Here is a 25,717-nt window from a genome sequence, read left to right as displayed (position 1 = left end):
ACTATACTATGTACTCTGCTACCATAATATACTATGTACACTGCTACCATACTATACTATGTACTCTGCTACCATAATATACTATGTACTCTGCTACCATAATATACTATGTACACTGCTACCATAATATACTTTCCTCTTCGGCTACGGCAGCACATATGGGTCTTCAGTACCCACTGACCCCACTCCAGGACCGCCCACCTAGATCTTAGATTAGCATAAAAAAAGGTTAGAACACCTTCCATAGGTTGGAGACAGCATGATTACCCTTAAATATCCACACCTAAGAAACAGCAATTGTGTTTTTTTCAGTCCTCTGGTCCTTCTGGTGCTACGCACCTCCAGGCTGCCCACCTCTCCACCTCCACTTAAGTAAGTATGTTTTTATTCTTTTAGGTACAAGGATTCCTAGGTTATGCGGGGCATAACTACATCGTTAATTACAGATTCTTCTTATTAGTTATGAATTCCAGCCGCTGATGTTATGCTAAATACCGGTGCGGGGTCCCGGTTATGCATTATGGTACTGTTTTCCGGTGCGATGTCCCGGTTATGCATTATGAATTCCAGCCGCTGATGTTATGCTAAATACCGGTGCGGGGTCCCGGTTATGCATTATGGTACTGTTACCGGTGCGATGTCCCGGTTATGCATTATGAGTCCAGCCGCTGATGTTATGCTGAGTACCGGTGCGGGGTCCCGGGTATGCATATTTGTGCTATTGCCGGTGCTTGGTCCCGGTTATGCATTGTGGATGCCAGCCGCTGATGGTATAGTATTCCAGCCACTGCTACTATATACCGGTGCAGGGTCCCGGGTATGCTTTATACTAAGTACCAATGCTGGGTCCCGATTATACATCAATTCCAACTGCTTCTATATGCCTCCTAGCTTCTAGAGACTCTTCCTAGTGAGCCTGTCAAGTGCAGTGATAGAGTAGGTAGTTGCTATTAAATTACAGTTTACCTTCAGTGGTCCGTGTTGTTTCGGTGCGGCGTTCGCACTGTGGTAACGTACTTCCGGCCGGCGCCGTTGCGATGACGCACTTCCGGCCGGCGCCGCTGCGGTGACGCGCTTCCGGCCGGCGGCGCTGCGGTGACGCGCTTCCGGCCGGCGGCGCTGCGGTGACGCGCTTCCGGCCGGCGGCGCCGCGGTGACGCGCTTCGGCCGGCGCCGCTACGGTGACGCGTTCCCGGCCGGCGGCGCTTCGGGATGCAGGTGGGCCATGTTCAGGCCGGTGTCCTGTACCGGAGCGCACATCAGGCGCATTCCGGGACGCGCTTCCGGTCCGGAGGGGCGGGAGTCACTTCCGGTCTGAAACCCTGGTGTCACTGTCGCCTACTATGACACCCAGCAGGTGGAGTCTCCTCTTATTTGGAAGAAGGGTATTAAAGGTTGCTGGTAAGTAACTGACACTGGTCTCTGATGTACTAGGCAGCCGGGTGCTTCCGCCACTAAGGTAATCATATGGTTCAGTTGCCCCTTCTACTATGTTTTTTACAGCATAGTTTAGTTAGTGTTGTTTTTGTATGTTTATATGCAGATGTCAAGCCATTCTAGTAGGAAAAGAGGCTCTAAGTCCAGGCACCGTATCTGTTCAATATGCAAACAACCTCTGCCAGATGATTCACCTAGCAATATCTGTGACCCATGTACTGCTCAGTATGCAGAATCTGCTCATTCCAGGCACTCCTCCAGACACTCATCCAGACATGCAGATCACTATCCTGCCAGCCACAAGTGTGTACTATGCCTCCGTACATTACCTGATGATTATCCTGATAATATCTGTAAGGGCTGTGCTCCTCCTAAGGAGTCTTCTGATCTGGTGTCTGAGGCCAGAAAATTTTTCAACTGGTTCAAGTCTCACATGGAGGAAGCAGGTCCCTCTTCCTCGAAAAGACCCCGTAGACAATCCAGACATGATACCGCTGAGTCGGCTGACAGCTATGAGTCTGATGTCAGTTCAGGGTCTGATAAGATTACAGAGGATTACTATCTGTTCAGGAAAGAAAATACAGATAAGTTGATTGACCATGTCAAAGGGTGTATGGAAACCAAGCAGTCTGAGGGTCAGGACCAAGATAAAAATAATCTGTTTTACTTCCCTAAAAGACGTTCTTCTGTGTTGCCGGGACACCAGCTGCTAAACACCATTATGGAGAAACAATGGCAAAAGCCAGATAAGCGCCTGGACCTTGGTTCTAGATTCAAGGCGGTGTATAAACTTGATCCAGCCATGTCTGAAGCCTGGGAAGGGCCTAGTAGTGTTGATGACGCCATTGCTAACCTGTCTAAAAGGTCTTATTTTCCCAGTGATGAGTCCTCTATGTTAAAGGATGCGATGGACAGAAAGGCAGACACGTTTCTAAAGAGATCCCATGTCAACCTGGCCTCCCTAAGCAAAGCCTCACTAGCCTCTGTCCCTGTGGCAAGAGCCGTGAGAGTATGGCTGAGTCACCTAGCTACGGATATCAGTGACGGTGTTCACCGGGAGGATCTTGCTGAGCAGGTAGCCACATTAAAAATGGCGGCCGAATATTTATGCGACTTCTCCTTAGATGCGGTCAAGATTGCTGCCAAGAATATGGCTCTGGCCAATGCAGCCAGGAGGGCGATCTGGATCAAGCCCTGGACGGGAGATGTGGCCTCCAAGTCAAACTTCTGTGCGTTGCCCTTTGAGCCCGGGAAACTGTTTGGTTCTAAACTCGACAAGGTGATGCAGCGGAATAAGAAGGATAATTCTCTGTCCCTGCCTACATCCTTCAGATATAGGAGGTATCGTAATTTCCGCTATCAAAGAGGCCGAGGTTCCTTTCGGAGGCGCCAGGGGCAGGACAGATCAGAACGGAGGTTTCGTGGCAGGTTCCAGGATAAATCCCGGAGAAAGCAGCCCGATAATCCCAAGCAGGAGTTCTGACGCCAGGCCTCCTGTGGCTGTTGGGGCAAGGCTTCTGGATTACTTTCCAGCCTGGCAGTCTGTTACCAACGATCCCTGGGTTCTCAACATCATAAAACAGGGATATGCCCTAGAATTTCAACACCTGCCCAGGGAGAGGTTCATCTGCAACTTTCGAGAAGCCCGAATCTCCATCCTTCTTCAGGAATTTGTGCTAAAAGACGCCATCGAGCGTGTTCCTGCAGGAGAAGAATTCCGGGGGGTCTACTCTCGGGTATTCCCAGTCCTGAAGGCGGACGGCACTTGGCGTCTCATCATAGATCTAAGGTATCTGAACAAGCACCTGGTCAAGACAAAGTTCAGAATGGACACCATCAGGTCAGTCTACAGTCTGGCTCAGGAAGGGGAATTCATGGCATCGCTCGACCTGAAAGATGCGTACCTCCATATCCCTATCCAGGTGAAGTCCAGAAGATTTCTCAGGCTTGCATTGGCAGTCGGCGGCCGTATTCTCCATTATCAATTCAAAGCCCTGCCATTCGGGTTATCCCCATCACCGAGGATCTTCACAAAAGTGACTGTTGTCTTAGTAGCAGCTCTGAGACTCCAGGGCATCAAGCTGGTACAATACCTGGACGACTGGCTTCTAATAGCCGCATCAGCTCAGTCTCTCCGGACGCATCTCCAGACAGCCATCACTCTTCTACAGAAAGTGGGGTTTATAATAAACTTCCAGAAGTCACAGCTTGTGCCAGCAAACAGAATTCGTTTTCTGGGTCTGATGGTGAATTTGCTGGAAATGAAGATTTTTCTTCCTCAGGAGAAGACTCAACAAATCAAGGGAGCCATTCTCCACCTGGTTCGGTCTCCCTGGGTTACCGTGAGAACGGCAATGAGCGTCCTGGGCCTTCTGACAGCTTCTATAGAGGCGGTCCCCTGGGCCAAGAGCCATATGAGGAGTCTACAAAGAGGGATCCTGCAGTTCTGGGACAGGGATCTATCTCCCTTGAATCGCAGGATCCGGATATCAGCTGCTGTTCGCCAGGACCTTCTATGGTGGACTGTGGACAAGAACTTATTGACCGGCAGGAGCTTTGTCTGGCAAAAGCAGCTTGTCCTGACCACGGATGCCTCCCAGACCGGCTGGGGTGCCCATCTTCTGGGACACTGGACACAAGGGGTTTGGCCGAAGACAGTTACCAGGATGTCGTCAAACTACAGGGAAATGTTAGCCATCTACCTGGCGCTGGTGCATTTCCAGCCTATGTTAATGAACAAGTCCGTCCTCATTCAGACAGACAATGTAACCGCGAAATACTATATAAACAAACAAGGCGGTACACGCAGTTCATCTCTGCAGTCTCTTTGTGCAAAGATCATGCAGTGGGCAGAACCAGTGGTGACGACACTGTCGGCGGTGCACGTCAAAGGCACTTTGAACTATCAGGCGGACTTTCTGAGTCGACAGACATTGCTCCCCGGGGAATGGGAGTTGAATATGAAATATTTCAACATGCTGACGGACAGGTGGGGCCTCCCCCAATGGGACTTAATGGCGACGAAAGCCAACCGCAAACTGAAGAGGTTTTGCTCGCTCAGGAGGTGGGACTCTCCGGACATTTTAGATGCCTTCACAATGTCCTGGAAGAAGAAGTTCATATACATATTCCCTCCTGTTCCAGTTATTCCCAGGGTTCTAACAAAGCTGCTAGTGGAGAACCCACGCACCATTATAGTGACCCCATTCTGGCCACGCAGACCGTGGTTTGCGGCCCTGTATCAGCTGTCTCAGGGCACATACTGGACATTTCCCCTCTATCCGGATCTGCTCCTCCAGAGGGGCTTCCATCACCCGCAGCTCAGCAAATTACACATCACAGCTTGGTTCCTGAGGGGCTCCGACTGAAGAATTTAGGCTTATCAGACAAAGTTGTGACCACTCTCCTTTCTTCAAGAAAGAAATCCACTAATGCTGTCTACACAAAGCTATGGAGGAAATTTTCCTTCTGGCTTAAAGATACTGGTCATGAGATCTCTGTACCATCTATCCTACTGTTCCTGCAGGAAGGTTTCGAAAAGGGTTTGAAGGCCAACACCCTTAGAGTGCACATGACAGCTATAAATGCACATACGGACGGAGAATATGCCAACAATCCTCTCATCACCAGGTTCTTTAAAGGTCTAAAAAACCTCAGACCTTCAGTCCGTTCACCTGTCGCCACGTGGGACTTATGTCTGGTCCTCAATAAAATAACCCGACATCCCTTTGAGCCATTAGAATCCATAGACTTGAAGTGGTTGTCCTTCAAAGTTTTGTTTCTCCTAGCGGTAACCTCCGCTAAACGCCTGGGAGAGCTTCAGGCCTTATCTTGCCGTTATCCGTATCTGAAATTCATGCCGGATGGTGTCCGGCTCAGGACTATACCATCATTCATTCCTAAGGTGGCTTCATCTGCCAATATAAACAGAGAAGTGTTTTTGCCTGACTTCTGTGCCAATCCAGCCTCTGAGGAAGAACAACGTCTGCAGCTTCTGGATGTCAAGAGATCTCTGAAGTGTTATCTATCTCGGGTCCAGGAGTTCCGCAGAGATGAGAACCTCTTCGTGTTGTTCTCTGGCCCTAGGAAAGGGTTAAAAGCCTCCAAAGATTCGCTGGCGCGGTGGATTAAATGTACCATCTTGGAAGCCTATGCCTCTGAGGGATTGGATCCTCCCCATCCTCTAAAAGCACATTCCACCCGAGCGACGTCCACCTCCTGGGCGGAAAGGCAACAAGTACAGCTGATTGACATCTGTAATGCTGCATCCTGGACAACGTCATCTACGTTCATAAGGCATTATCGGCTTGACACTCAGGCGGGGGACCCAGCCTTCAGTACGGGAGTTCTGTCAGCAGCTCGTATGACTACCTAAAACCCCCCCTTTTGTGTCTATTGCATATCCCATATGTGCTGCCGTAGCCGAAGAGGAAAGTGAAAATTTGTTTACTCACCTGTAATTTTACTTTCCTCGAGGCATTAGGCAGCACACTAACCCTCCCAATAAATTTTATTTGCATTTATGTTGTCTATTTTATTACACAATTGCTGTTTCTCAGGTGTGGATATTTAAGGGTAATCATGCTGTCTCCAACCTATGGAAGGTGTTCTAACCTTTTTTTATGCTAATCTAAGATCTAGGTGGGCGGTCCTGGAGTGCGGTCAGTGGGTACTGAAGACCCATATGTGCTGCCTAATGCCTCGAGGAAAGTAAAATTACAGGTGAGTAAACAAATTTTCACTATGTACTCTGCTACCATAATATACTATGTATACTGCTACCATAATATACTATGTACTCTGCTACCATAATATACTATGTACACTGCTACCATACTATACTATGTACTCTGTTACCGTAATATACTATGTACACTGCTACCATACTATACTATGTATACTGCTACCATAATATACTATGTACTCTGCTACCATACTATACTATGTACTCTGCTACCATACTATACTATGTACTCTGCTACCATACTATACTATGTACTCTGCTACCATACTATACTATGTACTCTGCTACCATACTATACTATGTACTCTGCTACCATAATATACTATGTATACTGTCTGCTACCATACTATACTATGAACACTGAGTAAAATTACAACCAGACTGTTTGTCATAGACGATTATCAGCAGAAAAAGACCACCTGATCCATCTAGTCTGCCTTTAAAAGTATTATCTTTCCTGTTTTCTTAGGATAGATATACAGTATGTTTATCCCAGGCATGTTTACATTCAGTTACTGTGGATTTACCTACCACATCTGCTGAAAGTTTGTTCTAAGCATCTACTACTCTTTCAGTAAAGTCATGGTTTCTCATGTTGCTGTAGAGATTTTTCTGGGATATTGATTCCTTTAGTTTTCTATTCATCACACGTGACTTGTTGCTGAAATCTTTGCCCCAGTTTTATACATAAGGTCCTTTTACACACACAGATATCTGACCAATTTAGCTGTAAGATTTTTGTAATCCAAAGCCAGGAATGGATTTGAAAAGATGATAGATCCCAGTATTTCCTTTATGACCTGTTCCCTGTTCATAGTCTGTTCCTGGCTTTGGTTTTAAAAATCTGTCAGATATCTGTGTGTATGTAAAAGGACCCATATATAGCCGCATACAATAGGACTATTCCACATTCTGGCAGCTCAGTTGGCTTTGTAGGGAATCTACTTGGAAATACATTTTTGAATTTTTCAAATCGGTGTTGCAAAAAATCAGCACGGTATAGACTATGGCATAGGTTCTCACTAATGTAAGGCTGTTTTAGAGCAGACTGTGAAACTGCATGAAATCGTGCCATATTTTTATGGAAGAAACAGATTAAGGCTATGGTCACATATAGTATTTCATCAGTCTTTTGGTCAGTAGTTTTTCAACCAAAACCAGGAGTGGGTCAAAAACAAAACAAAAAAACAAATCTTTTGCCTTGTCACTTCCACTTCTGATATTGGTTAAAAAAAAAATATGATAGTAAAAGGCTATGTTCTCACACAGTGTTTTGTTCAGTATTTGTAGCCAAAATTGTATATATAGCACCTGTGTATGGAGTGTATTCACTGGCTTGAGAAAGACGTCATTGAGACGTCGAAACGTCGCTGTCTGTTCACCGTGTGTTTTTGTATGGAATAAACACCATCTAAGACTTTTTTCACGAAGTCTGAAGTGATGCAGTCGCTTTCATTTATCTACATAGCCACCTGAGAATTGAGGTGGGACCGCTGGCACACAGCAAGCCCTGACTCCCTGAGTGCTGCGTGTCTTTTGATTTTGTAGCCAAAATTAGAAATGGAATCGACAAAGAAAATTTACAATGGAAAGATTTGCACAGTTTCTGTATTTCTAACCCACTCCTGGTTTTGATTGAAAAAAGACTGACAGAAATATGTGTGTGAACATAGCCCATTAAGTATAAAATGCAGATCTAATAATATTCTACTTTAAAATATATGGGAAAATATTTTTTCTACAATGTGTGCACAGCCAGCTGTTTTTCAAAAGGCACATTATTAGATTCAAAAATATAGCAGCATTGTATACCTATTTTACTTTATTTACTGGGTGTGAACATGGCCTGAAACTTTAAACTTTTTATTTTGTGTGCTCAAAATGGGGAAAAATTAAACACAATAGACACATGATATTTTTTGATATGGTGGTTTTCAATGCATTTGCAGTTTTTTTTATTACAGCAGGGCCCACATTCAGCAATTTTCCATAGAAACATTGTTTATCCTCCATGTCTTTACTCAATAGACATCTTTTGGTTCATTACTGTTTACAAGGGGGATATTAAATAAAGTACATAGTAAGGCTCCTAAAGCTGTGCTATGTCTTATTTTCAGGGGATGTCTTAATTTTCCTTGAAGAATTCACACAAAAAAAAAAAAAATGAACAAAACAAAAATGAACATTTATTATATACTGTACAGAAGTCATCACAAACCAGCATAACCCTGGTGGCAGCAGGGTTACATTCAGGGGATGCCTTATTTAAAGCTATCCTGTAAATCCTCCACTATGCCTTATTTTTGAACGATATCTTATTTTCAGGAAACAAGAAATATAAATATATATATATATATATATATATATATATATATATATATATATATATATATATATATATATACACACACACACACATGGGATGGTCCAAAAGTAGGTGGACAGTATGTGTAATGGGGTTATAAAGGGGGAGATTTATCACACATGGTGTAACGTGAAACTGACTCAGTTGCCCCAGCAACCAATCAGATTCCACCTTTCATTTTCCTAAGAGTCTCTCCCTCCACCACATCCTGCTCACAGCATAAATACCTGTCAGATTCTGTTTTAGGGTAGCTTTACACGTACCAGATTTACACATGAAGTCCACTGCGAATCCGGTACGTGTGAAACTACCCGAAAGCCAAAAATAGGTAGGTCATTAAAGAGTTAAAACCAGTTCTGGATTTTGCAGTTTTAATGGTGGACTACTAGTTGGCCCTTCTACCCTACAATTCACACTGGATATGAATACCCTAAAACTTTATTCGCATCTCCATGAACAATGCGTATTTCAGGTCAATAATGAGCTTGGCTTTTTTTGTCTGTACTCTGGTATATGCCAGTGACGTGGTGCAGATAAAGCATGTGAAAGAGGCCTGACAAGCCACATGGGCACCATTCTCCAGCAATGCTCCATGTAAGACACAAAAGCATTAGAAGCTGGCCATATACATTAGATACATTTCAGTAAGACATGCCTACAGTCTGTATTCAATGTGTCTCTGCTGCATAACTGTTCTGTATTATCTGCTGTCAGGTGAAACAAGGATCTGATACGTTGGGTTATAATATGACATTATTTACTGAGCTTCAGGACATGTCTGGCAGTCATTTATCCTTCTCTCCTTATTGAAGTAAGTATGCAACGATCTACTGCTCTAAGTATGTATGTATATTAGGAAGCCATGCGTGACTGCTGTTGGATGGATGACATGTGTTGTCTATGGTCAATACTGAATGTGTTGTGGTTATTCGGTGACCATGGATATAAGATATTAGCTCTTTTCACCAACTCATCTTCACCTTATAAATACCCTTACTCAGCTCAGTCAGACATGCTTGTGACTTCCTGCTCTGCCTGTCTGATTCCTATGTTATGTGGAAAGAAATGAGTCACACAGGCTGAAGTCCAACTTGTTTAACCTCTTGAAGTCTCATCTCCTCTCATTTGAAGCTCCCTTCAAATTGGTGCAATATTACAGAGGTATTCTTTCCTCGAATGGCAGAAGTACCACACACAGCATACGTAGGACTTATGGCTTTTAGGCTATGTTCACACAACGGCCATTATTTGGCACTCAAAACAACGTCCATTGTTGTAAATCAAAAATTGCATTGAAGTCTATGTACAATTGGCCGTTGTTTGCATTCACTGCAATGGAAAAGATTGTAGATAGAAAACAATGCCGTTGTTTTAAACTAAGAGAACAGTCGTTATCTTAGGAAAAAGTACTTTGTGTGAACATAGCCTTAGGATGGGTTCACACTGAGGAATTTTCGCGGATAAATTCTGCGGAATTCCGACGGCTGTACGTGCGCATGGCCGCGTGCCTTTCCGCCGGCTCCATAGAGACCATTCTATGGGCCGGCTAATTCCGCATTTCGCCGAAAGAATTGACACGAATAGAGCCCCAAGGAAATTGCTTGTACAGTTTTTGGTAACCTGAGACACTTTTGAATACATTCCGCTCTAATACAGAACATGAGATTTATCACTATAACACAACTCAAAAAGTCAAGTCTTAACTTACAACTGCAAGACTGACACGGGCAAAGCTTCACTATTTCATTATACTCTTTATGTTGGATGTCTGTGCGCTGCTGCCCCATTTATCCTCCAAAGGAGCTGCCAAAGGTAGCAAGCATTGTACATACTTGTCTATTACCAGCAGCAACAAAGAGAATGTTGGTACCTGTAAATCCTGTTGCTTCAAAATTCTTTTGTTTCTGAAATAAAATATAAAGTAATAAATATTATTCTATTCTAATATTAAAATAAAATGCATAGATGATTGTAGATATCCTTTTTGGTTGGACCATATAATAAGACTACACAGAGCAAAACATTCCATATATGTTAGTATGACTCATGTAAATGTGACGTATCTGACTAGTTTATATCAATAAGGCTGTTTAGGGAAGAAACTCTGAAATACTAAAGGTCACATATAAGAAATAATGCAGTATGTCAGCTTTGTATTGACAGTATGTTTTTCTTTGCTTTACACAAAAGGTAGCTTCACTCACACCGTATCGCAGTGAATTTTCTGCTGCGGATACGCAGCTGATTTGATGTAAATAACTGAACACAGCATCAAATCTGCACCATCAAATCTGCTGCAGATCTACTGCGCATCGGTCGTGTGTGTTAGCACCCTAAAGGTGGCTTTATGTGTTTCTATGGTATGAATAATTCGGTGATTGTGAATGAAGCATATACCATATCTTTATAGGTGCAGAACGTACTGTGATGAACCCTAAAACATTAAACTTTATTGATAGTGACAAAAGAAAACATAAACATAACATAACACCCCTGGACCCACTGACTCACCTCTGCAAAGGATACTAGGAGTTGTAGTTGTAGTGAGTTGCAGGCTACTAAAGACAGACTCCAAGCAATTAAACAGTTAAATTTTTACTGAGTCGGGTATATAGACTTTGAGGACAATAGACTTTTAGTTAAGTAACCTTGAGAAGTGGAGCTGGAGCAACATGGGGGTCTGTGGGAGTAAAGGTGGGATTCTTATCCAGACTACTATGGTTCAGCTGGGGGTCTTAAGAGAAAGTTCCAGTATCCATTGGAATGAACATCCACTTAAGCTACCGTATGGGCACTGAGTGACACACAATCAGGGATTACAGGCCCACCTAGAGGGTAGAGCTAGCCGTCGGAAATACACTTTAGGAATCCTAGAAGGTTTGCAGTAGAGACTCTGCCTTTGCACAGTGCTTAACTACTGACTTGTAGAGTACCTCAGTTACTTGTGCGTTGCACTCAGAGGTAGAAGAAAAAGATGACAGCTTGGATAGAATTTTGTCCCAAGGTTCCACAGCTCCTCTCTCGCGATGCCATTCGGCTATAGAAGAAATATAATAGTCCCACACGTGGGCCCTGGCCGTCTGGCCAGGCCCAGGAGTAATGCACTCATCAGGCTCCGTAGGGTCATTCCTTATACACTGACTAGAACCAGAACCAACTGACTCAGTCCCAACCCAACTATATAACTTAGGCCTTCAGGGGAAATCTAACCTTCTGTGATAGGGCAGTAGCTCTGAGGTAGCTGGTTCAGGGATTAGCTAAGCAGAAATCAGGAGACAATGGCAGGAAATACACATAGTCAATAGGGCAATCAGTTAACCCTTACATACTTTTGACTTTCAGCCATGCAAAGAATGCAGTGACATCTGGTGGCGGGAGAAGCATTACACAGACTTCAGTCTCAGAGTCTCTGACACACAGTGCTGACCTATACCTGACACCCACTCTGGGACACTGCATAAGTTTATTTTATTATCATATTTTATCCACTGCATGTTTCGTGCTTCACTAGTTCTCTGGAATGCTATATACTGGACAAGTCATTTCCCAACATCCAGGCCTGCCCCACATCCATACTATATTTCCTAATCTGTCTCCATTCTTTTCACATCAATCAACGGTATCAACAGACCTTATGCACTTATATGCAAATTACATCTGTACATAGATAATAGACAGATGACTGGCTTATCTATAACCCTATCCGATAAAAGGTGTCTCGTATTGTAAAGTATCACAGTCATGAATATTTTTTGTAATGTATGTTATGTATGTGAATGGCCCCCTTCCCCGTGCCCCCCCCCCCCCCCACCACACACACACGCTAAACCCGGAAGTGTGGTGCATTATACTCACCTGATTCGTGTCGACCCCCGGCCGCCATCTTGTGACAATGATGTAATCTTCGGGATTATAGCAACTGTCAGAAAGAGCTACTGGTGTTTCTAAATAAGAGGACCAGATAGTTTTCAGGTCCTGTTTCAGATCACACAGGGTCCTAAAAAATAAAATGAAGCCGCCCTCACCTGGTGACCAAACTCATCCTGGCGCAGATGCAGAGCAGCACAGGACATGTAGTATCACACTGTACTGTAGAGAAGCCCTACTAGACAACCAGTGCATGTACTTCAGTAATACTGAGGTTTTACCAGAAAAATGTCCACTTTTATAGGTCAAAAATCTAGTTATTTACATGTGCCGCTGATTCAGACTGTCTGTGGCAATGTATGTTGAGTCTGGTCTCAAGTTACAAGGGTCCAGAAAGAACCATTGTATGTTAAAAAATTTGTAAGTATTGTATTATAATGTAGCAGTGATTTTCATTTTTACCCCAACCCTATGCTTTATTTATAGACAGAAAATCAGCGTGATCAGCATGGACAACTTTATTTCCCTGTTGTATAATATCAACAATGGACTGGACTCCAGTAACTTTAGCGAGCTGAAGTTTCTATGCAAAGACCTTGTCCCATATAAATATCTGAATGGAATACAGGACACTAGTCTCTTCATTATTTTACAGCAAATGGGCTATATCAATAAGGACAATACAAGCCTTATTAAAGAACTGCTATTCTATTTAAAACGATTTGACCTACTTCTAAAGCATTTTCATTTACCAAAGAGAACAATTGTTGAGAACATGAAGAACCCAGCCCTGGCACAAATTTCCCCTTACAGGTACAGTAAGATATGAATGATTATTTTAGGTAGTAATACTCTAGTACTTAAAGAGAATGTGTAACCTAAATTTTCTTTTACAGATTAGAGTCAGATACTAAAACTTGTTCTTTTATTCTAATCTGTTTCTATTTTCAGACTTAAATGTTTTTATTTCACCTTTTGTACATTGTTACGAGGGCGGCCATATTGCCTAGGCTGCTGTTAACAGCATTTAGTGACATGCTTTACAGCAGGACTCATGGACATAGAAGACTATAGATGGGCTCTGTCCCCTTGAGATGAATGTAAATCATCATTGAACATGCTCTGTGACCTTTCAAGAGGTCATTCCATAGGGAGCTGCTATTGTCTTATATTGATGCTATCTACTGTTGTCACATGTTGCTGCAATGCTGTACAGATCACTTTACAGCAGTCTCCTCTTATCACTACAGACACAATAGGAAGTCTCAGCTTTGTTTTAGCCCTAGTAGTGAGAATGAAAACTGCAAGATCTTAGGATTATTTTATAACATAGAAAGAAAAATGGAAAATTAGAAAAAATGTCATAAAACATTATTTAAACAATAAGTCATTTTGTGATGGCACATTCCCTTTAAAAGAGGGCAGGCATCTGCTACATTCACCAATGACAAAAATTTTTCAAAGGTAACCCTGCAGATTGAACAAAATGATTTTAGTGTTCTCACTACTGTTATTGTGGTAAACAGCTATTTCTCATTCTCTCCATTTCAGGGGGTGGGACCGGGGCTGGTCTGTTTGTCAGTAGTACACACACAGGAGTTCCTCTCCTATTTCTCTAGCAAATCACAGGTCAACAAATCCTATACTCAGGATTTCTATAAAAGGGGTTGCTGATGCACTCGTTTTGCAAGGTGGTATGTGACAAGAAAGGAAATAAACAGCAGCAGCAAAGAAAGCACATTGTTCCACCAAGCCCGGCTGCTGCTACCCTTAACTTGTATAGACAGTGCGGATTGTCTGGAAGTTTATAGTTTGCAGACACACAGTGCAGATTTTCTCTAACGGTATGGGAAAATATTGTGAGGGTTATGGGCAAGATATCAGTAACAAAGTAGTGAGAAAGGTTCAACACAAATTACATACAAACGAAGGAGGGAAAGAAATACAAACCAGAGATAAATTATAATATAGGAAGGCATGACCAGACAGTCATCCCTTCTTATGTCAAGCAACGAGATCGGCAAGACATTAGACATGCTTGTCTGGAAAGCACAACAATCACTGTATCAGTATTAGTATGCACTGTTATCAGAGAGCTGTGCGGCCAATAAAGATATTTTGTGCTGCACAACAGCTAACATTTGCTTGCTTCTCAGCTGATTTGTGGCATTTTTACTTTACTAACTAATTTTTATCCGTTAATTGAGTGTTCCTAGGAATGCTTGTTGCCAATATTCAGCCTGTGTAAAAGGACCTTCCATTGAATAATCTCCTCTAAAGGGACGCTTCGTAGGGACAAAAAAAATATACCTTGGTAGGGGTAAGGTTAGTAAGAGTCACACAGTTCATAAGCAGGGTCACATCATTACATAATTATCATTTATACAAGGATTAAATCATTACTCGTAAATCACCAAACAGTCCAAAAAAGAAGTTCATGGATGGATGCTTTTACCCCTTTTTCTTTTTGAATTGACTAGTGAGAGAAAGCGCTGTCCGATATAGTATATACAGTACATCAAAATGCTCCTTAGCAACTTGGTGCTGTCCTCTACTCTTTTGTTAATATTGCTCCTATATAAAAAATTAAGAATTGACCAAATGTAACAATATCCTTTGATTCATAATTAATTTAACATACTTCCCTTCCCACTTTCTTTATTGTTTTAGACGCTTACTCTATGAGCTCGGAAACCTTATACCAGACAATAAACTTGCAGAAATTGTGTTGAATTGTACAAAAGTTCTGCCAAACGTTACACTGGAAAATGTTGCGGTAAGAAAAAACATTCATTGCCAAATGACTGATGTTGAAACATTTACTTTATATAATTGTTTATGTCACTTATCAGGGCCAACTGCTTCATATTAACTAGAGATGAGTGAACCTCAAGCATACTCGAGTCCATCAGAGCCTGACTGTTCGGCATTTGATTAGCGGTGGCTGCTGAAGTTGGATAAAGCCCTAAGGCTATGTGGAAATCATGGATATAGTCATTGGCTGTATCCATGTTTTCCAGACAACCTTAGAGCTTTATCCAACTTCAGCAGCTACCGCTAATCAAATCAATCACAAACGGGTTTGGATGGACTCGAGCATGCTAGAGGTTCGCTCATCTCTATTATTAACTAATAAAATCTTACTAATTAATGTATTAACATTTGTCCACAATTTCTTTTGCTTTCTTCTAATCTAGTCTAATATTGTGGGCTCATTCCCTAATATATCTTTGTAGCACTTTAAGCTTTTTTTCTGATGCAAAGCCCCAAATCCTCTCCACAGACATACATTTAAAGACATATTCCCATCTCATAAAGCTGTGAAGGATATGACATTTCTGTATTATCATGGGGGTTCATTCCCTAAAAACGTGTTCTGATCCAGTACTGTGGTCTCTTTATTGCTTCTCCCTGCACAATGCTTTTGGCCAAACAATTGAACATGCCACTTTTTTGTCAGATAACTATCGAATCCTAGAGGAAAAAAAGTTTGTATGCCTCTGAATGAAATCAGAGTTGGGTTGCTATTATGGCAGTCCTATTTTATCTCAATACATAAAATATGGTCATGTGCATAGGCCTTACACAACGTCAAAATAGGCAGGGACGGGTATTCCAATAGGGAGAAGTAACCTTATGCCTATGGACACTTGCACAGTTATTCTTCTTAATTATCTCTATAATTGTAAGTGCTGAAAGAAGAATAGATAGGGTTATTTAAAGTACATGTGGTGCGCATCTGATTTCTACACCAGAATCTCCAGGTATTTCACACAAAATATAGTTGTCCTTTACTAGACCATGGATTGGATGTTCACCTGCTTAGGCTATGTTCACACCTTTCCAGCACGACTGATGTACCAGTCAATAAGGTATGTTGATATACTATGGCATACTAGCAGCAGGCACACTGCATAGGCTGGTTAGTGACTGCCTTCAGTTTATTCTTCAAATGTATACTGTTATTTTGCATGATTATAGGCCTCCATACACATTAAAGGAGAAGGCTGGCAAAAATTTATTATTAGATTATTGTATTGCCCCCCCCAAAAGTTATAGAAATCACCAATATACAAGTATTACGGGAAATGCATAAAAAGTGCTTTTTTTTTCCTGCACTTCCTACTGCATCAAGGCTTCACTTCCTGGATAAAATGGTGATGTCACTTCCTGGATAAAATGGTGATGTCACGACCTGACTCCCAGAGCTGTGTGGGCTGTGGCTGCTGGAGAGGATGATGGTAGATGGTAGGGGGACACTGAGGGACACTCATTGTCCTCTCCCTCTTTTATGTGTGGATTGTGCTACCTGGGCAGAGCTTCACGAGCAAAGCACCACTTAGCCCCGCTCACATAGTCACAGTAGGCCCCGCCCCCGTGACGTATTCACCGCATAGGCCTATGCGGCGATGACGTCACAGGGGGCCCTTCGGTGATGATGTGGGTGGGGCTGAGTGGCGCTTTGGCCGTGAAGCCCCACCCAGGTAGCACAATTCACAGATGATAAATGTCACTTTTTACTGGAAAAAGACCCATGACGTATCATATAAAATAAGGTATGAAAACTGCAAAATTTACACTTTACACCTGAGTAGAGAAGTCAGAATGCAAAAAGGGGGTGACAGTGTCACTAACTATATTCGGTCTATTTTACCTAGTGGGTCTGCTGCCCCATGCCTTTTTGATAAATTATCGGTGTATATCTCAGGAGAACTAAGGAAGCAAGATGTGAACATTGCATGCCACATTTTATTTTATATAACAGCACATACAAAGTTCTCTTTTTTTTCCAGAGTTTATGGGATCTTTTCATTGAATTGGAAAAACGTTATATAATCAGTGAGGATAATCTGAACTTTTTGAAAAAGATGGCTCAATATTCTGAAGATGAAAGTTTTATGGAACACATTTTAACATATGAAAAGAAAAAAGCAGGTACACAATACCTAAAGCGATTCTGTACCCACAATCTGACCCCCCCCCCCCCCCCCCCAAAACCACTTGTATCTTTGGATAGCTGCTCTTAATCCAAGACAATCTGCCTGGAGCATTCCCAATGATGAGGAGGGTGGGGAGTAGGGACAGAGAGGTTGTGCCAGCCTAATGCATACACAATCTAAGCCCTGACCATTGAGCACGGAGCTGCCAGTTTAAAAGTTGTTTTTTAGGACAATAACTGCATCACCTGCCGAACGGACCGCAGGACAGATCTTGGATTAAAAGCAGCTATCTGAAGTTTCAAGTGGTTGGGGGGGGGCAGATTGTGGTTGTCCTCAAGGTTGTATCCACCCTCTCCACGGAGCGGGCAGACAGCGGGAATCAGAAACCGAGAGTTCAGGTTCATATGAACCCGAACCTCGGCCGGTTCGCTCATCTCTACTACAAAGCATCCTTGTGATATTGTGCATATAACGATATGTCACATATTTCAATGAAATACAAGTGTATTATGGTATTTCATACGCCATACTTACAATAGCTGTGTTATTTGCACGCCTCTTAATAAATTTGGCTTATTTTGAACTTTTCTGAAGCAGCCACACAAAAAACTGCCATGTCAGTTTTGTGCGGCCGCTAGTCATTGAATAGTGGCTGCACAAGACTGACAGAGCAGACAATGTAAAATGCGACTCCAGACACACTTTACATTGCTGGCTATGGTTAATGCGCCCGCATTACATTTAAAAAGACACTGCAGTACCGGCCGGGATGAATTTCACAGACAGAGGCCGTTCTGTGACACGGCCGAGTCACAGAATGGCCGCTGTCATACTATGTGTGAACTTGGCCTAAAAGTGTATAGAAGAAATATAATCATGGTACAAGACATGTCAGCCATCTTTTTGCCACAAATTTTACATTGCATTGTGGTGCATTTGCAACAGTAAATCTGCTCCAGATTTAAATATGCTCAGCACTGTCTCCATCTTGAGCACCGGCCTGGCGCCCTCCAGTGTGACAATATCCCCTCCCCTCTGTGAGATGCCTCCACTAGAATCAACAGAGTTGCATCAAAGAGGAGAGGGGATATTGTCACACTGGGGCGGGGGACTGGGCCCACCTCCAGTGCTCCGAATCAGGCCGTTGCTTAAGATGAAAACTGCGGCAAGCATAGGAACTGGGTGATTTTCTGAATAAAGGACCATGCCACCGGTAACACCGCGTCAGCCCCAAATGGTTAATGTAAGGAAAAAAAATTGAGGTACCTGATGGTGCATTCGCTTTACCAATAGTTTAGGACTCTGATTATTAAATGAACCAATACTTGTAGAAATTCCCCTAAAAAACTATTTTTATTAGATATGCATTAACATTTTACCATAACATATACAGATATCGAATACTAATAGCTAGGTGGTATGGAGATTAGGCTATACTGTTTTTGATCCTGCAAATACCACATTACACACAACATAAGGGACATATCAGTACCTATCTTGTAACACCGTATTGTCAGGGGTATTCAGTCAGACCCAATAAGCATATGTCATGGATAGGTTTCCAGATGTAAACAGATATCATTTAGGACAATTGCAGACAGTGCATGCATATATTATTAGATTAGGCCCTTCACTATCCACTGCACATGTACCCAACCGGATATTGGATAATCCCCCTGATAATGGTGCCCCCACTTCACATTGTCTCTCCCTACCAATACCCTATTGCACCCTAGCCACACAAAAACACCATATTCAAAAAATATTAGATAAAATTTTAGATTTAATAAATGCAACAACTTATCCGTCCTGCATAGTCATCTCTACACGTTTCCCCATATTACAGAAGGTTCCGTAGGTGACTTGCCTATAGATATCCATATTAGTGAGACAGGAGCTTCCTGATGCCAACACTCCCATCACAAAGATAACAGCAGTTCGATACTAGCGTGATGGATACACAGCAGTTAGAAAATTTTAATGCATATCTAATAAATATAGATTTTTAGGGAATTTCTGCAAGTAGTGGTTAGCTCCACTGTATTATATTTAGTGTTTTTAAAGGGGAACTCCAGGTAGAGGTTAAAAAAAAAATGAAACTCCTGCAGAAGCATAACCCATTACTTACCTGTCTAACCCAGTTTTGAAACTACAAAAAATCCATTTGTTTGGGGGGGGGGGGGGGTTTGCTCTGATTTGTGTTTCTTTTCTTCCTGGTTTAGCATTTCCCAGAATGCAATGTTTTCCCTCATGTGATCATCACAGCCCCCACCCATTGCAATCAGTAAAATTAGTGCAACACCTGCTTCTCGACGGACAGAGATGGTGAATCACTTAGGGGATTGGTGGATCCAGCCAAGCCTCCTGTGATATCACTCCCTGCCCCCTGTATGCATCATCAGCAAACACACACAATGTGAGACAGAGACATGGAAGACATGGAAGCAGCAGACAATGTAAATTGGCACAGGGGCCATTTTTTTTCACTTCCTGGATTTCTATCAGCTACCAGTGTGGTAGAACCGTACAGATACAGTAATACATTGTATAGACACATCTATATAACTTTTAATGTACTTTTAATAGAAAACAAGTTTTTCCTATCCAGAGTTCCCCTTTAAGGCTTGTTAGGACACAATATTCTAAAGATAAAAAACACATCATGTCGCCAGCAGCTATCGATAAAGGACTCACTTTACATCCAGAAATAATATTAAATTCAGCTGTACATATTCTGCCATTCTAGCTGCTGCTCCAGGATCAATGAACATTGACAACGACATTAACAAAAACCAAACTTGCAGAACAGATGAGGTAGATGCAGAACCTATAGCTACTGTGAACACCAGTATATCTCAGGTAATAGTACAAACACCTATGGAGTTTAATGCATAGATGTAGTCACCTAGTGAACTAACAGAAGAAGTAAATTACCAGATGACTTTAAAGTGTCACTTTCGTTATAATTTACAAAATCTAAAAAATCGAAATAAGCAGTAGATGTGATATAAAGCAAGTTTCCAATTCACATAATTTTATTTTATTATTTTGTTTTGTGTAGCTGAAGTGAAGTCCTTTCTCTTTACAAACACTGTTGGTGCTTTCCTGAGGCCGAAAATTTAACTTTTATTGGGGTCTCGTCATGTCAAAGAGGCGTGGCCTAGAGCGCTCATGCCATAGGCCAACGCTGCCTATGTAGGGTTGGTTTTCAAGTCCCCGTCTCCCGTTCTGCCCGTCTGACCGCATAGTGTAAGCGGTCATGGCCCATGCGCTGCTGTTCTCCCCCACAGCGCATCTGCAGTGACGTTGGCGGTCCCGTGCCACCTCTGTGGTGTGTAATCCCACGCAGCTCCCACCTAATGGTAGTGATGCGTCCAGCCCTGCACCACCTCTCCTGTGCCTGTTGTCACCCCCCACCCCCGCATACCATAGCGATGCCCTCTAGCTGGATCCGCTTCGCCTCTTCTTCGCACATGCACGATTGTGTGCCATTCCGGCGCAGGCGCAATGACGCACTAGGCTTGAAAGAATAGGCTGGTCGCATCACTGTGTCTGTGGCGGATATCATGTGCAAAGAAACGGATCCAGACAGAGAGCGTCACTAATGTATGCAGGGGGGGTGACAGGCACAGGTGAGACGGTGCACCCTGTGCAGTCAGACAGGGGGCAGACCTGGAGGCAGGGGGACGTGGAGAGCACCCAGGCAGCGCATAGGCAGCACTGGCATAGGGCACGAGCGCTCTAGGCCTCTTTGACATGGCTAGTTTTCGGCCTCAGGAAAGCATCACCGGCATTTGTAAAGAGACAATTAGCTGCACAGTGGGTGCAGAGTCGCTTTAAGGGTACCTTTACACAGGGCGACTTACAGCGGAGATCTCACAGTGAGTTTTGGAGCAAGATCCGCTACGAGGTAAGGTCCTGGCAGGTCCCTGTCAATGCATACTCGCAGCGGTCTTTCAGTATGTATGTATTGACAGGGACCTGCCAGGACCTTACCTCATAGCAATACCTTTAAATAAAGCTATACTTACCAGAAATCCATGTCCAGTCAATTAGAGGAATTCGTATTCTGCATACATATCCTAGGAAGACATTGTAGTATCATGAGCATCAATGACAACAGCCCAAATGCAGAAGTTTCCGTCCTTCATTCAGAGCTTATTTATTTTTAAGGGTGCCTTCACACCTACCGGATCCGCAGCGGGTCTCACTTCTGCTGATTCCTAGCGAGAACCGCTGCGGATCCGATACCATTCACCCCTGATAGCACATACTCTCAGCGGGATTGACATCCCGCTGTGAATATGTGCTTTACCCCCTCGCTGTCCGCAGCCCTGCTGCCGCATCCCCCATCCCCGGCTGGCCGGGGATGGGAGGATGGGGGGATACGGGCTGCTGGATGCGGCCGGGGATGGGAGGATAGGGGGGATGTGGCCGGGGATGGGGGGATGCGGATGGGGATGGTGGATGCGGGCTGCTGGATGCGGCCGGGATAGGCTGATGCGGCCGGGGATAGGGGATGCGGCGGGGCTGCGGACAGCGGGGGTTAAAGCACATATTCACAGCGGGATGTCAATCCCGCTGCGAGTATGTGCTATCATAGGGGTGAATTGATACTGGATCCGCAGCTGATCTTGCTGCGAATCCGCAGAAGTGAGATCTGCTGTGGATCCGGTAGGTGTGAAGGCACCCTAACACTGTGTATAGCACTATTTGTGACGTGGAGCTGATCATTTCAGTAGAATAAATCTGTATGAATACAGATTAGAGGCAGAATAGGGTGTATTACAGGTATTGGTACATTGTATGAAACATCTCGGACATATTGTTATTGTGGAGAAGAATGTCTTAGAAAAATAAATAGATGCATGGAACTGACATGTGCAAAGTAATTGTCCCACTTTGTTTACATGCATGATTTTTTTTTTACTATAGTTTTCAAGTTCCACTTACAAAATGAACAACAATCCCAGAGGAATTTGCCTTATAATAAGTAATTTTGACTTTAGTAAAGCAAGAAATGCTGGACAACAGGACCTTACAGATAGAAGGGGGACTGAAAAGGATGAAGGTAAAATCAACATAAAGGTTAGATGAGAATGTGGTAAAATGCTTACTTCCTTGTAATGTTTGTGGTGTTTCATAGGACCAAAAGGGCAATGTTTCATTTTTCCTTCTAAGGTTAGGCTTATTACATCCATAGTCATATCCTAAGGCTTCTTAAAGGGGTTATCCAGCGCTACAAAAACATGGCCACTTTTCCCCCTACTGTTGTCTCCAGTTCAGGTGTGGTTTGCAATTAAGCTCCATTTACTTCAATGGAACTGAGTTTCAAAACCACACCCAAAGTGGAGACAAGAGAGAGGGAAAAGTGGCCATGTTTTTGTAGCGCTGGATAACCCCTTTAAAGAAGCACATACATTGACTCGAAGGGAAATCTATCTCCAAAAGGTGGCACAAGAGAGTTCCCTTAAATATTCTTCTGTGGCGTTTACTAGTCACCACTTCTTCTTCTGTACATTACAATTGTGCAAACATACACAATTACAGAAGTTAATTTCTGCTTTTAGTCAAGACCAGGCATGTCTAACTCTGGCCCGCTGTATCAATTATTTTTGGCCCGCCGATAGGATGTCACAGTGGATTATAATATGGGCAGTCCAGACGGCTGCCGAATCACCCATGGTAGTTTTAGGCCTATGACCTAGAAGTGAGTGAGTTGCATCCCAGCGCAGGCAGCGTGGTGACATCATCATAAATGCCCTGCAGCCAGAGGAACCACAGCCTGGGAGCCAGGAAGGGTAAGTATAGCCCATTCTAGGGGAAATATTGAATTAATTATTTGTGTTATACTGTTAGAGGAATTAACTGTTTGTGGGGCACTATTGAAGGAATTAACTACTATTGGGGTCTGACTACTATAAAGGGGTGCTATTGAGGGGCTCAATACTACTGTTGGCACTGTTTGGGGGCAGACTTTTATATAGAACACTATTTGGGGGACTGACTACTACAATGTGGGTAGTATTGCGGGGCTGACTGCTACTGTATATGGGACGTCCATCATTCCATTGACTTTAATGCATTGCCTTGAAGTCAACTACATTGTGGCAATAACAGATGTCTTTTTAAATAGAAAAAGCGGACGCCTTTTCTCGTTTTTTGACGTTGTGTGAACATAGCCTAAAACAGCAATAATCTATTGGTTTATGACCTGTGACATGTACTGTGAACAACCGAATTTAATCAGTTCACTTAATATACACATTCTGCTTCTTTGTAGAATCACTCTTCAAAGTGTTCTCGGAGCTGGGCTTTAAAGTACGTAAAGAGAAGGACCTTGAGGGAAATGAGATTGTCCAAACCACTAAGTCATACAGAGAACAAAACCATGAGCAAAACGACTGCTTTGTATGTTGTGTTCTGTCACATGGGAACAGAGGACTAATCTATGGTACAGATGGCCAAAGTGTGCCCATCAAGGATCTTACGTCATGTTTCTGCAGCTCTCAATGTTCTACACTGACTGGAAAACCCAAACTGTTCTTTATCCAGGCATGTCAGGGTAAAGATAAGCAGAAACTAGTCTCTCTACCAACAGATGCACACAGGGCTTCAGACGGCAGCAAATTTTCAGATGACCTTATTCCAGATGAGCCTGATTTTCTGCTGGGAATGGCCACCACTTTGCAGTACGTTTCCTACAGAGATCCAGTACATGGCACATGGTACATTCAGTCCTTGTGTAAACAGCTACATGCAAGCTATCAAAGGTAAGATTTTACTCAGTTTTCAAAATTATTTTGCATTTTGATCACATTAGACTGAAATCTAAGCCTGGAGTACATAAGATGCTGACAAAGATGTGTAGCAGCAAATAAGGGATTCACTTTTGACCCCCTAGCTGCCACAGCAATTATATTTTTTTTCATATCTATTTGTTTTCTTCAATCTTTCTAAGACCTATGACAATATTTTTTCATTTAACAAAAAATTACTTCACATTGCGGTTTACAGCATCACTGGTGTATAGCAGTGTATGTTTAGTTTGTCTTTATCCTGTGTAATATGAGACCTTCTCAAGGCTACTGGCTTCCATGTCAAGTAATCAGAACTACAGTAATTGCATCATAGGGAAAGGGCAATGAAGACTGGATAGCACTGACATTAATCATTTGACCACCTAGATGCTGTGGCATCTAGGAGCTTACTTCATCAGCATTGGAATAATTTTTTATGCCACTTACTGGCCACAGTGGTGTCCAATGACTGTTGGGGGGGGGGGAGGCTGTGAGGACCAGACATAGGTATTTTTTTTATTCAGTTTTTCAGTGGCTGCAGCAATATCTGAATTTGTGTAAATTACCTGTGCAATTCCTATGATTATGCATTATTCCACCATTTTTTTTAGAATTGCTCTTTAATAACCCATAAAGGCATCAGAATAGTAGTACCAGTAAAACTGTATTTTAAACAATCAAACCCTATCCCAACAAGGGATTTAACCTGATTAAAATAATTCTTGCAACATAACAGGCAACACTACATTAAGCATTTTGAAAAGGTAGCCAAGTTCCTGTATTAATTAACGAGAATATGTCCATAAAAATAAAAAATGCAACACAAAGCTCTTTCAAAAACAAAGGCCTCAATGTTTATTAAAGGGAAACAAACAGCAGGTTAGAAGAATCTAACCTGCTGTTACATTCTCATAGAGCTGAGAAGAGTGTTTCCTTACCTTCATCCTCATTGCCATTTTCATGTAATTCTGCAACCATGTTAAAAAGGTTGCACTATTGTGGTACTACATCGATCCATCTGTCTGCTTGCAGGAGTGATATCACTGCAGAGCACTGCCTCAATATTCATGAAGAAAGGTGGGCGGATCAGGGCACCAAGAACATTATAACTAACAAAATAATAAAACGCAGGATTGCGGAAAAACAGTGCTGAGGATAATAAATAATAATAAAAGGATGATAAAGTAGTAATAAAATTATGTTGGACTGGGCCATTTTGCTCACTCAAAGATATATGGTCTAAGGCAGTGCTTCTAAATTCCAGTCTTCATGGCCCACCAACCAGCCATGTTTTGAGGATTTCCTTAGCATTTCACAGGTGATATAATTATAGTCAGTACATCAGGTATTATCAGAGGAGATCTTTGTATGGGATATCCTCAAAACATGACCTGTTGGTGGATCATGAGGACTGGAATTGAGAAGCACTTTTCTAAGGGGCCCAAGTGAGGAAGAATGTGACCTATTTCCAAGCCCAGGCCAACAGGTTTTTCAGCTCAGAAAAAGGTTTTCCAGACACATTACACAGTCTTATTGCACTATTCTTTGTGGTGCCAAAACAGTG

General features: G+C 42.7%; 1 protein-coding gene across 2 annotated transcripts in view; it reads left to right on the top strand.

Annotated features, from left to right (window-relative positions):
- LOC138800988 (caspase-8-like) overlaps positions 1 to 25,717 on the top strand; it is a 29,906-nt gene that overhangs the window by 1,773 nt on the left and 2,416 nt on the right. The window contains exons 2-8 of one of the 2 annotated variants that reach the window (XM_069983322.1): positions 9,261 to 9,357; positions 12,900 to 13,226; positions 15,084 to 15,189; positions 17,207 to 17,348; positions 20,100 to 20,212; positions 22,289 to 22,424; positions 23,955 to 24,126. In XM_069983322.1, the coding sequence (XP_069839423.1) occupies positions 12,922 to 13,226; positions 15,084 to 15,189; positions 17,207 to 17,348; positions 20,100 to 20,212; positions 22,289 to 22,424; positions 23,955 to 24,126 (974 nt within the window). In that variant the 5' untranslated portion in view covers positions 9,261 to 9,357; positions 12,900 to 12,921. Of the gene's footprint in view, positions 1 to 9,260; positions 9,358 to 12,899; positions 13,227 to 15,083; positions 15,190 to 17,206; positions 17,349 to 20,099; positions 20,213 to 22,288; positions 22,425 to 23,636; positions 24,127 to 25,717 lie in introns of both variants that reach the window. The other variant, XM_069983321.1, reaches the window with a different exon arrangement.

This window comes from Dendropsophus ebraccatus, chromosome 9, assembly GCF_027789765.1.
Source record: "Dendropsophus ebraccatus isolate aDenEbr1 chromosome 9, aDenEbr1.pat, whole genome shotgun sequence".
Classification (NCBI taxonomy): domain Eukaryota; kingdom Metazoa; phylum Chordata; class Amphibia; order Anura; family Hylidae; genus Dendropsophus; species Dendropsophus ebraccatus.
The sequence above is the reverse complement of the archived record's forward strand: the minus strand, read 5'-3'. Positions and strand labels throughout refer to the sequence as shown.